Source organism: Solea senegalensis, linkage group LG11 (assembly GCF_019176455.1).
Source record: "Solea senegalensis isolate Sse05_10M linkage group LG11, IFAPA_SoseM_1, whole genome shotgun sequence".
Taxonomy (NCBI): domain Eukaryota; kingdom Metazoa; phylum Chordata; class Actinopteri; order Pleuronectiformes; family Soleidae; genus Solea; species Solea senegalensis.
In genome coordinates this window covers 18580174-18595999 of record NC_058031.1, presented here as the reverse complement: position 1 = coordinate 18595999, position 15826 = coordinate 18580174, and the positions used below count along the sequence as shown (strand labels likewise).

The 15826-nt window shown below is 41.3% G+C and overlaps 1 protein-coding gene across 7 annotated transcripts in view; it reads right to left on the bottom strand.

Moving 5' to 3' along the window:
• The window catches only part of agrn (agrin), a 226242-nt gene that overhangs the window by 4333 nt on the left and 206083 nt on the right, over positions 1–15826 (bottom strand). For 2 of the 7 annotated variants that reach the window (XM_044037208.1, XM_044037213.1), the window contains 11 exons: positions 14425–14515; positions 13937–14101; positions 13705–13816; positions 12307–12318; positions 9979–10095; positions 8413–8596; positions 7458–7545; positions 6571–6594; positions 4663–4695; positions 2663–2887; positions 999–1102 (listed from right to left, as the gene is read on the bottom strand). In XM_044037208.1, the coding sequence (XP_043893143.1) occupies positions 999–1102; positions 2663–2887; positions 4663–4695; positions 6571–6594; positions 7458–7545; positions 8413–8596; positions 9979–10095; positions 12307–12318; positions 13705–13816; positions 13937–14101; positions 14425–14515 (1155 nt within the window). The remainder of the gene's footprint in view (positions 1–998; positions 1103–2662; positions 2888–4662; positions 4696–6570; positions 6595–7457; positions 7546–8412; positions 8597–9978; positions 10096–12306; positions 12319–13704; positions 13817–13936; positions 14102–14424; positions 14516–15826) is intronic. The other 5 variants (XM_044037212.1, XM_044037214.1, XM_044037210.1 and 2 more) reach the window with 4 other exon arrangements.

Sequence of the window (15826 nt, the reverse complement as noted above, 5' to 3'; positions counted from 1 at the left end):
AAACGTCTTTATTGCAAATTTCAAGGCTGCTGTTCGTACGGGGAGAGAGGCTGACCCTGATTTCTGATGTGCTGCAGTTCCCACACTTTTCTTGCCTTGTGTTATTCTAACTCCTCTTCCCTGCATCCTGCATCCTGCATCCTACGTCTCCATCTTCTACATGCTTTCTGTTTCCATCAGTGAGGCTGAGACTGTTCTTGTGCCTGTCAATCTCTTTACATCCACGGTCCGTGGCCCCTGAAATCAGGGACGGACAGGGCTAATTTCATACGAGTTACAGATGAATTAATGATGAACACTGAAAAGGGGATTTAAAAAGGAGAAGGGCTCTTGATGGGAGAGCTGTGTGAGGATTATATATTCTTGCTGCAGGGCTCACTCAGCACCTCTTCCACTGCACTGCCTCCCTGTGTTTACATACATACAGAATCTGTGTGTGTCTGTACACATGTACCTGACTGCATGACCGTGCCACCACTGTCTCAGTTGTGTGTCTCTTAAATGCCACTCAGGTTTCCTCTCCTCTTTGCCACTGTGTGCTTTGCATTTTAAAGAACCGTGTGACATTATTTCACTGCCCGTTCTCCCGTGTTATTTCTTCAGAATTTTTCCACTCCTGCCGTAGCATGTGTTTCAAAGAAAGGTTTTTCGCCTCGTTCAGGCCAAATTGAACTACAAGCACAAAGCTGTCTGAATTTGGTCATTTTCAATTCAGGAGAGCAGACAACTTTTTGAGTTAAGTAGATAGCCTTTCATTTCGACACTCAACACCTGAAAATGCCTGGACATTTTTTCTTTTTTCCCTTTTCCGTTCCTTTGCTTATCCTCTGCAATGCCAATGAGTTCATTGCTCATTTTCTTGCTGCTTTCTACCAGTGGTGCGGATAGAAAAGTACTGCAGAATTACACGTATTCTGCCAACATGATGTATGGTATTTGTAGGCACATCCTCAAGTTGGACTGAGAGTTTGCTTTCTTCTTCTTATGTGAGCACCTACCCAACCACAGTGCTCCATCCGTGTCCAGCTGTGTTGCTGCCAAAGGCGATGACCCTGTTACTGCTGCCTCATTGCCGACCTGTAGAGAGCCGTCTCTGAGTGCTCTGAGGAGGAGAAAGAATCGAGACAGATGCAGTTGGAAGTTGGTCTGACACATGTGCGTCACACTGAATATGACAGTTTCATTTAATCTGAAGTATCAAGACTTCATTGCTCCACTGCCGGCACATTCAGCACTCACATAACTGCTTTTGTCAAGGGGCATTCTAAATGTGCCTGTCGCTGTTATAGACTGCGACATGCTACGCATTAGCACACACTTGTGACAACGGGGGTAATCTGAGCCCACTAAAGGAGGTTTCCAACAGAGTGCGTGTCATTAAAGGCAAGAGGCAAACACAGATAGCTATATAACTATGGGAGCTCCATGCCACATGCTAAGATTTACATCATCATAAACATCCAGATTTTGTCATCTTCCAGCAGCACATGTGGCCTCCCTGTAAGCCCGAGATGAGATTTGGCCAAATCCCTGTTTGAAATGGATGCAGCAGCTTTTCGGGGATGGATTATTCTTGCCTTAAATGAGGAAGCCAATCTAATCATCTTCCACACTAGCAACGTGGAAAGCAAATGTTCAGCAGTGATAAAGCAGAGATCACATTGAAAGGTATTAAGTGGGTCGTTTTCAAAGTTAAGGTTGCTCATTTGCTTTTAATGAAGAACTCCATTAGTGTGACATCTCAGTGTAACAAAACAAGTGCCGCATTAGTGTGTCCTAAAACCTGTGCCACTGTGATTATAAGTTATTTATTTATGTTTCTGTTCCTGTTTGAAATTCGTTAATAGTATCTCCATTATTACTTTAGTTGGTGACATGCTCATATGCTGCATCCTCCTTGATTAAATTATGATTAATACAATTTCCACACAGCAAACTTGACAACTGTGATATAATACAAACACAACATCCCCCCCATGGACATTATTTCTGGTACCCTTCACATATTACTTGCTTGCAGAACCCTAGTCAATGATGATAAGTTTTTCTTGCAGCCATGAAGAAGCTCCTTGCATCTGTCAGCTGGTAGATTCTACCAGTTTGTGGGACTTTCTGAAGGTTTACAATGGGATTTAGGCTGTGACATGTGTGCTTTGAGTCACTGTCCTGCTCAAACACCAAATACCTTCATATCAAACCTAGTTTTATGACACCGCAAAACACAATATGCTCTAAAAGGTCCAAGTAATCTGATTTCAGCATTCTATTGCTTTGCAGCCTTCACTAGCACAGTCAGCGAAGCAACTTGTAGCACGACAGAACCTCCACCATGTGTTGCTGTTATGTTCTTTGGATTTTAATTGGACTTTGATTCATTATCTACAGACAAACTGATGCACTGCATCTCCAAACAGCTCTATTGTGGTTGCATGTGTCCATTTGACACTGTCTTGAAAATATTGTGGCTAAATGATTCAAGTAAAAAAAATATCCTCGCCTTTTTGTGCCTGTCTTTCAACAATGGTGTCTTATTCTCCTTGTATGTGTGTCTTATGATCATTGCCACACACGGAAATAAGAAGTTATGGATTAATTATAATCCTAGTCTAACTGTAAAAGCTTTCACCCCCGATCCATGACTACCTGTCATCTTCCATCTTACCTGCTGGCCTTGATGCGAATCCAGCGATTGGTGTCGACGCGCACCGAGGAGCGCAGCACCACAGGCTTGGAGCCCAAGTCATATGTCATCTGGATGTGTCCGTCCACGATGGCCAGGGCGATGTAGTCTGACCGCTCCACACCCTTCCCGCTCCACAGCACCAGGCCCTGGGTTGCCTCTGTCCGGATGCTCAGCTCAAACTTGTTAACCAGCAGAGCTTTCTCACTAGGAGAACAGAAAACACACGAGTTAGCTTGTGGTCAAAATCATCAAAACCCACACACCTCAGTCGGTCGCTTGTGCCATCTGAATATGTGAAGCAAGGGACTTCTGCTGTTGTCTCAAGGATACGGAACAAACGACTCAAGCATTACACATGGCTATGTTTTACTTGCACAGATAGCCAGACAGCTTCGTGGCTTGAGCTCCACAGCCTCATAATAACAGAACTGTGGCGAGTTTTCAGGAGATTCCTGAGGCAGAATGGCAAAGGTTTGGATTTTTCGGCTTTACAATATCCTATTGAGCCGGAGCTGCAATGCTGCTCCGCGTTGCTTTGTGTTTGTGTTGAATGCGTTGTGTTTGAGCTCCAGTCTTCCAGTTCCTCCTTTGGAGGCACTGTGCATCATTGTCACTGATTTGTGAGGAAAATACACACCTCTATTGTACACCACCGCACATCCTTTCCTGCATACAAACAAGGTTGAAGCTTTTAAAGTCCCCCTGTTGAGTCCAGCAGAGATACAGTAGACTTGGAAGAATTATACCTTTAATTTGCGCGTGTTTTGTGTATTTTTGCAATTGCGTGTCATCAATCAGCATCTGTGCAACTGTCTGCACAACTGCCAAATGGATCTACTTCCACATTGTTCACGGAGTATTAAAGCACAAAGACATAAACAGGGTGAAAACACAAACGACAGAGAGCCAATGACACACAGATTAAAAGAAAATATCAAAAACAGCAGCGCAGAGCGGTAGATTAGACAAGACAGACAAGACAAAGGATTCAGGGCAGCAAACAGAGACACTCACGGGAACACAAACAAGCCAGGATATTGAAGAGGATAAGGAGAAATTCAGGCCGGCACTTAAGCTGTAATGAGGCTTAAATGCCTAAGTATTTACATTTAAAAGTGAGTGGTAATAAAATAAGGACGCAATGGAGTGATATTAAACTGTTGGCCTAAGGCAATGTAACTTTGACAGCTCAGACCAACAACAGTCCCATTTCACCTCAGCAGAAAGAATTCTGAATCACATTTTATTCCCTGCAACAAAAACATGCTCAGGTTGGAAACTTCAACCTCCTTCGTTAACTGAATCTGCTGAGGTAAACGGGAACAACAAAAAGGAAAGAGTATGATTTAAGAGCTTCACATTCATTTTTTTTTCTACAGTGAGAAAAAAAACCCACAAACAGCTCAGTGAACCCTCTCCTGGCAAACCCTCAAAGAGCTTACAGGGCCCAATAAATCTCCATCACAGCAGCTTGTCAGTGATAAGGTTAAGGTTATTAAAAGTGCTGAATATATCATGAATAAAAACAGCGCAGCACTGAAAACAGTATATACACCAACATCTACCTGGTGTGTTGCTATTTCCTACTGTAAATAGATGAATTTTATCTCCTTCATGTATTGTAATTCTCAGCAGGCTTCTTAAATGGCAGTGCTCCTTTTAAACTCTAGGTGGCAGTAGTAGTTAGAATAATAAAAATACCCACCAGGGAGGACATTTACTGCAAAGAGGCTGCAGCTCTGACTGGTTTTTGTGCTGTTATCAGAGCTCTGAACTTCGGTATTAATTGAAGCATGTGCAGCGGGATTTTTGTGACTCGTATTAGTAAAGCTATCTCAATAACGGAAACAATGTCGTCTCTGCAGAGGAGAATTTAGTCCTGTGAGAGGTCAGGGAGGGGTTGTCTTGAGAGAGACAGAGAGAGAGAGAGAGAGAAGCGAGAGGATGGCACCAATTTCTAAAAGCTTTGAGAGACTCACCTCTGGTCAGATGGGTTCTCCAGAGACTCGGGACTTAAGGGAGCAGGGGAGAAAGTCAACGGCATGCAGTGTAAGCGCAAGAGGCCAGCGGGAAAGAAGGAAAGAGGGGAAGGGGAGGGAAGAACGATTTTGTGAGCTCACGGCTGTGACTCACAGAGATCTTATCTGCTCTATCACAGTATCAACCTTGTCAGGGGTCAATAACAACTGTTGTGTGATCATCAGAAGCATGTAGCTTAGCCCTGATCACAGCACATCCATAAAAAAAGCTCTCAATGGAACCACTTGGATCAGGATGGATGATTAATGCACCAAAATGCCCTGGGATCCAGCATTTTCATTACATACATGTATATAAATATATATATATATATATATATATATATATATATATATATATATATATATATATATATATACATATGTGTATATATATATATATATATACATATATATATACATATGTGTATATATATATATATATATATACATATATATATATACATAAAGTAAGCATCAAGATTTAGTACATTCATGGTCAGTGTCCACACTGGTATAAAGCCACTTTACGTCTGCAATTATTGAAGAACGCCTTCATATTTATGGTGCAGCACACCACAGTGCAGCAGCAATTACCTTCTGTCTATAGATGAAAGCGGTGAATGAGAAAAACGGGAAATTGTCCAAAAAAAAAAATGGGGTCAAGCTCCGCATCAGTTGAGAGTCACGGCCAGTTATGATTTGTCACTGAAATAATGGGGCTTGAGCAAATCGACCTGAGCTTTCAGATGTGGGCAGAGAGATGAAGGAGGGGTTACCGAAGGGGGCTTAAAATAGTAAAGGAAACATTAACCTAAGGAGGAGTGGTTAACACTTAGGCCTCACCCAGCTCTTAATGGCCTCTCGAGAAATGTGTTCATTTTCTTCACAAAATCAAATCACGCTGAATCGATGGTCCTTCAAAATGTTCCACCGTGGTTCAGGATTGCTTAGATTCATGCGTATTTTGACTCTCAGTAAATGTTACATCCATTTAACTTCTGACAGTCTGGCCTGCGAGGACCACTGTCCCCTCCCGCTAAGTGAGATTGATGCCCATGGCTACACACCGCAGAGAGATCTCAATTGGAGGTCTCATCTACAAAGGGAGACAAATCTGTGATTAACAAGTCACTGCCTCTCTGTGTGACCTACTCTGCAATTATTCACAATTACAGTTAGATACTTGGCAAAAACAAAATGACAGAGGCTCTAGTATGGACCGGAATGCTGGGCTTGAGGCCAGTCAGCTTTAAGTTAGCTGAAGACTGCTTCTGGGATTACTTTTTTCTTTTTAACTGACCAAGCTAATGAGCAGGATGAAAAACCCTTAATAAGTAAGTCATGACCGAGGGCTTCCCCAAGCAGAAACTAAGCTACGGAGTATTTAGTATATCCTCCTTATACACTTTTCAACGGGCCTCATTCATTTCCGCGTAGCAGATAATGCCATTCAGTGTAAAGTGCATGGCAATTCATTTTGTTTAAGAACGAGTTACGACCATGCATAAAATATTGCACATTCTTAGTACAGCAATTCATTTTTGTCTTGGGGTGAGCACAATGCTTATCATGCACTCATGCATGCTTCACGTTGCACTGGGTAAAAGAAGAAAGGTTATAATGATGCTGCAAAAATGTCTTTCAAATAATGAAATCTGTTAAATTAAAGTATGGCCATGGAGCTTGAATGTAAGATATGACTTCAAGATTCGGAAAAAGATGGTCTTTGTGTGGAAATTATAGCTGGAAACTGAATGTACTTGAATCTCTTCAGTTGGGTTAACTATCAAAAAATGGCTTTGCTGTTGCTGTTAGTTGGTCTTGATTTGAACCTGGGCAAATGCCCATTCATAAAAGTCTACTTACTCTGGGATCTCATTGGTCAGTTGGCTTGAATGAAAAGGAAAGACAGTGAAGGACATTTATAGGAGACAAGACATGTGCAGACAAAGACAAGTGAAGTTGCTGGTCAGATCACAGAACAGAACGACAAGGACACACAGAGGGACACACACACACACACACACATGAAACAGTTCTCAAGATTCTTGTTTCTGAGTGAGTGTGACTTGTGTGTCTCCATGGGAGTGTGATGATCTGCAAGCCATGGCCCAGTTCTCACACTTGTGTGTTTTGTGTGAAGAGCTGTGAGACAAAGATATAGAGCCATATGCTTGTTGTCTTTTCAGGTTTGTCACAAACATTTTTAGTTGATGCCAACCTGAAGGCACACTGTTGCCAACCTCGTGGATGGATGGAAGAGTGAAAATGTCTCATCAGCTGCCAACACGGACATGATTTCTTGTTTTTCTCCAGCAACCATTTTACACTTGAAAGCGTCACCGGCGTTTTGTTTTCAGAGGCCAGCTTTGAGGAGTCATACAGTCCTATACACTTTCAAAGTTGGATAAAAAGTTTAAAATTGCATATGCACTTTTTGTTTCAGCTAAGCAGTGGAGTACAGAGTGAACTGAGCATGCTCAGGGCAAAACTAAGAGTGTTAACTGCATTGCTAATTAGTGAAACACTGTCAAGAGAGGAGCAGGACAGCTACACACACAAGGGACGAGCTATTAGCCAAGCGCCTAGTTCACCCCGAAGCCCAGGCACTGATGATATCATCAACACTGTCATCACAGCTCACCAAGGGAGTGGATGGATAGACAGAGGGGTTATTTGGCTAATAGCCATTACAAAGGAGACATTAGATGAAGCTGAATAGATGAGGATGTTCCCCTTATCCTCTTCCCTACCTCTTTGTAACAGCATTGTGATACTCTATGAATGTCCGTCCGTCAAAGGCGATGGCCTCCGTCTCTCCGGCAGACTTCTCGTAGATGGCTGTGAAGAAGGGGGCAGGGAGAGGGAAAGAGGATGAGATCATCGCAATCAATAAGACTGAGGGTTCAGTTATCCGAGCTGAAGGTAATGGAGTGCTAGGAAACAGGGGAAGGGTGGAAGGGTTGGGGCTTTTGTACTTTTAATTAACGTGAAAGGCACAGTCGGCCACGCGCACAAGGTTAATGGCAAAGGCAGGGACTGGGTATGTAAGACAGATCAGACCAGACTGAGCATGTGTCTGCCAGAGTAACATGATGATGATGAAAGGGACATGCAACTCTTGAAAAGAGAATTTCATGAATATTCATATGACACATTTCATAATTTTCATTTCATAATAAACTGCCGCCCTTGTTTGAAATCAATACATACTAACCCTAACATAAAAGAGGTTCATACGTCTTATATCACGTAGTGTTATTACCTTTCCTAGACAGAAAACCTTAAAAAAATAAACAACACAAGAGGCTTTACAGAAAAGCTACCTACTAGTTCACCATCCAGTGAAACAAGCCAAGAACAGGCTGTATTACATTAAGCATCAGCAATTCAGTCCCACTCATGCTATGCTTTAAATGCAGCCAAAATGCTGCCAGGTATCCTTTTGGAATAAAACCAAATAACATTGAATGAGAAAATAGAACTGTTACAATGACAGACTGCAATTGCCCACAGCCATTTTAAGGTGATCTCACAAGTGAACAAGTAGTGTTAGCCTTTGGCTCACACACAGACCAGTCTGTACAGTATTACAGACTCTTTACAAATGTTTTAACGCATCATAAACGTAATGCAGCTCATTGGCTTGAAAGTGTGCTAAAGACTAACATGTTCAGATAGACAATAAAGATGATATTGATGACTCACTGTTCTGACAGTGTCCCCCTGAGAATCCATTGAGACAAACACACTCATAGGTGTCCAGCTGGGGACTGCAGAGCCCACCGTTGTGGCAGGGCTCCTGAGAGCATGGGTGGTCCTGGAACATGGCTATGTTGCTGGCGTGCAGGGCGTTCTCCTCTCTGAGAATGGGCGTTCCCATAAGTATGATCTATGAGCAGAAAACAACCGGTTAAAGAGGCCTCCTGTGCTTTTGCACACAAACACTCGAAAGGTCATATTACTATTTGTCAGCTTACGAAAACAGCTGTGTAATGTCATCTGTGGGAGTTTTATCATCCCCAAGAAAACATGATGACCTCGACCATGTCATCAGGAGCTATTTGCCAGTCACTGAGAGTTTGGTCAAATTTAGTATTTGATTTTAAATGTTGTTAAATGATTTGTGCACACACATATCATTTAGCTTAGCATGGCATGCCATATATCTAACATTAAGTTATATGTTAAGTTATAGTCCTTCAAACTGTAGTACGGCTAATAATATATATATATTTTTTTAATGTTTTAATTTAATTTAATTTGTTATTTAATTTTTAATTTTAATTTAATTTAATTTAATTTAATTTAATTTAATTTAATTTAATTTAATTTAATTTAATTTAACTTTAAAAAAAAATATCCTTCATACTGTCGTAAGGCTAATAATATGATAGTAGATCTGAAATAAATAAGTAAGTACATAAATAAATAAATAAATAAATAAATAAACAAATACACAAATAAATAAATAAACAAATACAGTTAGATTGTTAAGTTTAAAAAACAAACTAGATTTCCCTACAAGTATTTATGCAAAAAAAAAAACTATAACATAATACTACTGTTTCTTTGGTTGAGTTTGTGACTATTGTTTTTATATATCCAATGATCTATATTTCATTGCTTTTGTTGTAAATGATGACACTGTTTTTCAGAAGAAAGTGTTTGAACATGAATGTCACACAATCAACATACATGAAAAACAGCACCAAAACGATCCATTAATACAACACACATGAAAAACAGTACATTAAACTGATAACACATACCATCCTCCTCATAATTAACTATTCATTAGGAGCCAAGCACGACAAATGCCACATTTAGCTTTTGATTTGCTAGAAACTGTCAAGGGAAACTTTGTCGCCGAAAACTAATGACAAGTTTGCATAAACAGACACATCCTGCCTTTGTTCTGCCGAGTTATTTTTGACAATCAGAGACGAGCTATTTGTTGGCAAGTGAAGGGGAAAAAAATGGGAGGGCTGTCAGGGAAATATCTGAAAACAGCAAAAATAGAGGGACTTCAAGTGTCCATTCTATTATTAGTGCATGCTAATCCAAATGAGCAGAGCCACTGCCCGTCACAGTGGGCACTTATAATGGAAAATTACTAATGTGAGGGTCTGTATTGTGACAGCTGTACAGCTAATAACTTATCATTTGACTTTGCCTCTGTATCTCTGCGGTGCCAAGGGCCCTGAGTCATTAAAGTAGCATTGTGTATTCACATTAGCATAATATATTAACACAAGTCTTGTAAACACATACCTTTTGGATTGTTCCCTTGAATCCATCCGTGAGAGCAGCGGCCCGTGCCAGTCGGCTGTAATCAGGTGCTCCACCAACGAATAGTGACTCTTTCAGGTTAAGATCTACATGCAGGTTCTGATGAGACAGGACACTAAGGTTTTCAAACCGTCAAACTTGAGCAGTGTTGATAAAAGCTCTACATACTTTATTTTTCATATATTTTCATACCCAATCTACACTTTTGTTCAGGGTTAATCGATTCAGCCCATAATGGTTTATGGTGTATTTTAGTTACTTTGTGTCCAGGGAGCCTGAAAAAAGTTGTATCCTTTTAACTGAGATAATCAAGAGTGAGATTCATATGCTACACCACCACATTAAAAAGGATTTATCCATACTGTAATAAACTGTTGACAGTGTTAACTGTTTTCTCTCTCTTGCCATCCTTCCATTTCAATAGACTTGATACATTACAATATAATTGAATCTATGTTTCTCAGAGAGAGTGGTCAATTATCCTCTATCAGTAAGACATAAAACAGGAGACTACAAAGGGAAATCAGGAGCAGGCTGGACTTGAGATATGAAAGGTTCTTCATAGACATTTCTAATGAATAGCTGATTATAAGCACCGACCTTTCAAAGAGTTGAGTGTGGCGCCACATTAATTGCAATTCATTTGCGTGACAGATGGCTATGAAATTCAATTCTTTCTACCAAACCTTTGGGACAATTGCTTTACATCAGCAAGTTGCCACATTTTCCCTTTTGCATGGCCGAACTGAACCAAGGAAGGAATTAATGATCTTTATTTTATGTAGGGCAGTAATTGCCAGAGGGGTAAAGAGTTAATTGCTGGAAAAATGACGGAAGGGGGCAAATATAAACAGGGTTTGTGCAGGCGAGGTGGCACTACAGTAGCCTGGTTTTTATTGAGGATGGGATTTGAAGTGCAGGAGGCAGCGGCGCTTGGCTGAAGCCTGGGGCTCTGTCGCTGCACCTTGAACCACTTCCAACTGAGAGAGGGTGGGGACCTTCGCTAAAGCTGCAGAACTTATCTCTGACTGTTGCTGCCTCTAAACATACCCAAAAGTTGTGATGGACTGATCACTCTGCAACACTCACTCACTCACTCACTCTGCAGTTAAAGTTTCAGATGCATACTGAACCTTCTGATTATTGTTGATGGACCTGCTTAAAGCTGCAGTGCGTGATTCTGTTCTCTGTTTAATCTGCATGGACAGGCACAATGTAACAGTATTTGTATGCTACATCTTCATCTAAAAAGGGGGCTCTGTCCAGTAGTACTCACAGACCTGACTGAGGGAGCGTTGGTGTGTATACAACGGCAGTGCAGCGGTGGGTGGAGGCAAGAAGTGTTGATCTCATCACTTATTACCACTTATTACTTTTTTGTGTTATTTCAGTCAAACCTTTTTGCAGCTGTCTCGCTTTACTATCACAGTGTTGCTGTTGCCTCTGTCTGTCTTGACATAAAACTAATCACTTCCTGTGTGCAGCACAGACTAAAACAACACACAAGATTTAACCCCGTCTATGATGAGAAACACAGAGACAGTTGTCTAGTGTTGATGAGCTTAATCAGCATTGTATCACCTGTTTTGTGAGGTAAGACTCTAAAATGAGATTTCATGCAATGAAATGATGCGTGACGGTCTGTTTTGTCTCAAACAGGTAATATTCTGCATTTGGTGAAGGAAGACGGCTGCTTCCATGGAGTGAGTCTTGCTTGGTAATGTTCAGTGAGTGTTGTTTGTGTTATGGGCGAGTGTGGGTGGGTGAGCAACTTCACAAAATTATAAAAAGTCGTTCCTGATTGCAAAAGAAGTGAGAGCAGATGACAAAAGAACAGCCCAGCTTGGCTTGGCACCTCACACTCTCCTGCAGTGTATTTCTTCCCCTTCACTCTCACTTTCTGTGTCTTCGCTCTCACTTTTGGACAGCCACGCAGTGCTGGCGCGATATCTCCGCCTACACCAGACTAATGAAGACATTTCTTTGTTGCTAAAAACAATGGCCGTCACAAAGATGACTGCCTTCTTGCGTTCTTCCCTCCCACCTTCCCTCCCCCTTCCACCACCCCCACAGCAGATGGAGCAAGGTGAAAGCCAAACCGTGTTGTTTAAGAGCATCTCTACTTCAGTGCTGTATGTGTGCATGTGTGTATATGGGCTTATGAAAATGTTTTCTACAGAGCTGGCACCTTTAGAGCTGCCTGTCGCTCTGCAGAAGTACCTTTTTTTCTGTGCGGTTGTGTGTGAAATGAGAATGAGAGGACGTCATGAATGACTCAAATGAAATATGGGCTAAGGTGTGTCTCATTACCTTACGTGATTTCTTATTTCCAGACAGCACATCATAGATAAGGACAGAAAATAGGGAGGAAGAGAGTTATTAGGGGAATACTATAAGTGACTGTGGAGAAAGGCATGCTGAGGTATAGCAGGTAAGTGCAAAAATACACACGCAACGCATGCGTAGGAGCAGTAGAATTAACGTAAGTAGCTGCAGTGTAGCACAAATATGTGATATAAGTACATTGAAAACATGCAAACAACCCACTTTTCTGCACATGCACCTTTGCATTATGTAATATACACACATACACCCGCAGAGCTGTGCAAGTGTCTGTTTACATTTGAGAGAGTAAATGCAAATGACTTTGCATGAAGCAGATGGTGTCATGAAGAAAAGATGAAAAGACTGTGACTGAGGCCACGTCATCCTCAAATACACACTGCTGCCATTCAGTGAGAGGTGAAGTACATATTTATTTCTCCTGTCTGTGCAGTATGTGCCTCTGACAGTATGTGCAGGATTAAAAAAATCCCTGACAGGGATTTATATATATATATATATATATATATATATATGTAAATGTACATATACATATACATAAATATCTCCATAGGCCTGGATGTGTGAGACCATCTTTGTTATTCTATGGGCTTCTCTGAGTAAAGCAATCTATAACATCCTCAGATGCGAAAATTAGCTGAGAGCCACACTCGATGGTGTACTGAGCTCCATAACTAGTCTCAACTCATCCCTTCTGCAGTGAACAGCAGTGCTAGAAAAAAAGAGCCCTGCACGACAATGGTGTTCATGATCACAAATTACATTGTTTAATATAATTGGATGATTTACAGGCTTATCAAACTATTAGATCACCTTCATGTGAAAGCATATACCTGCTTTTATTGGGCTCGACGTGGAGCTGAAGAGTTTCATTACGCTATCCCTGCTGCAGCTATCTCTTTTATCTGCCTCTGCCTTCTCAGATGCCACCTAAAAGCCTGCATTTATAAGATGGACTGTAGACCATCAGTGCAAGCTGCTTTACTGATGTTTTATCAAGTTTTATCTCCAACATGTCAGCAGGGTGAGAGGTTTTTCTTATTAAGTGGACTTACAGGACTTGCAAAATTAAGACAGGTCGTCAAACTGCTCCTCTACATCTTTTACCACATTGGATGTGGGGAGACAGTGGTATATTTTAAGTGAAGTGGTGTGGAAAACCTCCAAAAAGTTTTCTCAAGTCAGTTGTGCCTGGAGTAGCAAGTTAAATGACTTTAAGAAGGGTAGCACTAAAGACAGAGGCTGAGGCGACGATGGCAGCATGTAGACAATCAAACATATACAGTCTGTACACAACAAGCCAGACTACGCACAGCATAGGCCCATCAGTCGAGCACAATGACCACAATAACTGCTATTTCTTACCGGTGCCTCTCCTCGGACAGGGTCCTTCTTGTTCACCATGATCTCTCCTTTGCGGTTGGAGCGCTCCAGGTTGATGGTGTTCCACACATTCAGTCTAATTGCTTCTTTACTCCTAAATCGCGCACAGGCATTAATGTGAATCGTATATTTAAAGGCAAAGGCCCATTAAAACCTTGTTGCTATTGTGTATATTGGATGTATTTAATTCACTGTACTTCTTGGACATGCTCACCTGATGATAGCGGGGCCCTTGCCCAGGTCATAGCGGAACTCCAGGATCCCATTGTTGAGAGACAGAGAGATGAAATCTCCTTTTCCATCCGATTTTTGGCCGTTGTAGAAGATCACACCATTGGAGTCATTGGCCATTAGAACCACTGTCATGCTGACCTTTTGACTACAGTCACAGAAAAGCCAAGTCATTATAAATGATATAATGAAATGTTCTATTATTATACCATAATAATAGAACAAAGTATGCTTGGTGCACTGGTATTCTGTCTATATGAAAATTAGGTAGAGCTCCTACGTTCCACATGCTAAAGCGAATATAACATTATTTGTGTAACCCTCATTGTAAATTCAGCTCAGGCTTAAAGAAGGAGCACTGCCTTGGGCACAGTACAAGTGCTATGAAAACAACATGACACTGTATACATACTGCACACGACTCGTATGTATGTATGTACGCCCTTTTCATGCAGAGACACTTTTACTTACCGCAGATCATGCCCGTAGAGATGGAGCCCTTTTAGCTCCAGGTATGAGTCTCCATTGAACTGTGGCATGTAAGCTCCTCTTCTCTCAGCCACTGCAAAAAAAAACAAAGAGACTGTGTTCACCCTCAGGTCCCATCTTTGGTGCTGACAGAATCAAAATTCAAGTACAGTCAGTATATCTTCTAGGGATCCATTGGCATTATGGAAAGAGACAGATTTGTGTTAGCGTTTGGGATTTAGACTTTCTCTTGACTATTGAGTAACTACAAAAAAAACAAAAAACATTACCCCTTATGCCAGACTGATTATACAACCTGCCACACTATGACAAAGAACCTCTGGAGACATGTAGAGTTTAAAACCACAGCTGGGACCCATGACATAATGCAGCCATTGCATCTTTGGCAGGGCTTTTTACAAATTCATCTCTTTGTAACAGGTCTATGTGTGCCTGTCCCTTTCTGGCTTTCCTGGCTGCCTTGGGTGATAAGAACAGGCTCAGTGTCATCCCTCCTACAAGTGGCTTGACATTAAAATCATTAAAATCATTCAAGTGTCACCTGGGGTTATGTGCTCATGGTGTTTGCAAAAACACGTGTGCCTAACAAGATGCAAACGCACACATCTACAGACACTCAAACTGACAAACGTACCTACGCATCCTGCAAGGAAGCTTTTATTTGTAATTGGCTGGGATTAGCTGAGTCGAGACAGGATGGCAGACGGAGACGAGGAAGCTAATTAGCTATTTTGCAGAAGACTGCTAATGATGATGGCGCGCAACATGGAGGAGAGGAATTGTGCACTAACCTATTAAAGTAATAGATCTGCTCACACAGTGGCCTCTTATAGGGGAGTATGAAGGGAGTGTGTGTCTAAGTTACACTCTGAGCTCAAAATAAAACCTCAGCGATCGATAAGTCACCAGAGGTCAACGCATCGGGAAGAGAGAGTGACCAGCAAAACCCACAAGATGAATGAGGAGTCGATATTGGTGAAAAGTTGAACTTCACTCAAAAAACAAGGTGCTGTTGCAGCTATTGCTGAGGTGAGTAAGGAGACTTTGACATTTACTCATTTAGAGGATGCTTTTATCTAAAGTGACTTACAACTCAGGGACACTCAACACTCAGCCTCAGTGCAGTGGAAGACCTTCAAATAAGTGCAAAATCTGTTCAAAAAGTTTAAGTGCAGGAGATCGAGGAAAAAAGAAGCCAGAGGAAATGTACCAATGGGCATGTTAGTGTGTTTGAGGTGTTAGGAGAAGACTTGCTCTCAGGAGCTATGCCTTCTCAAGAGATTCATGAACAGAGAGAGGGACAATCCTGCTCTAGGTAATGTTTAAATGTGATGTTACTTTATAAGTTCTTGCTATTTTATATATATTAAAGCAAATATAAAAA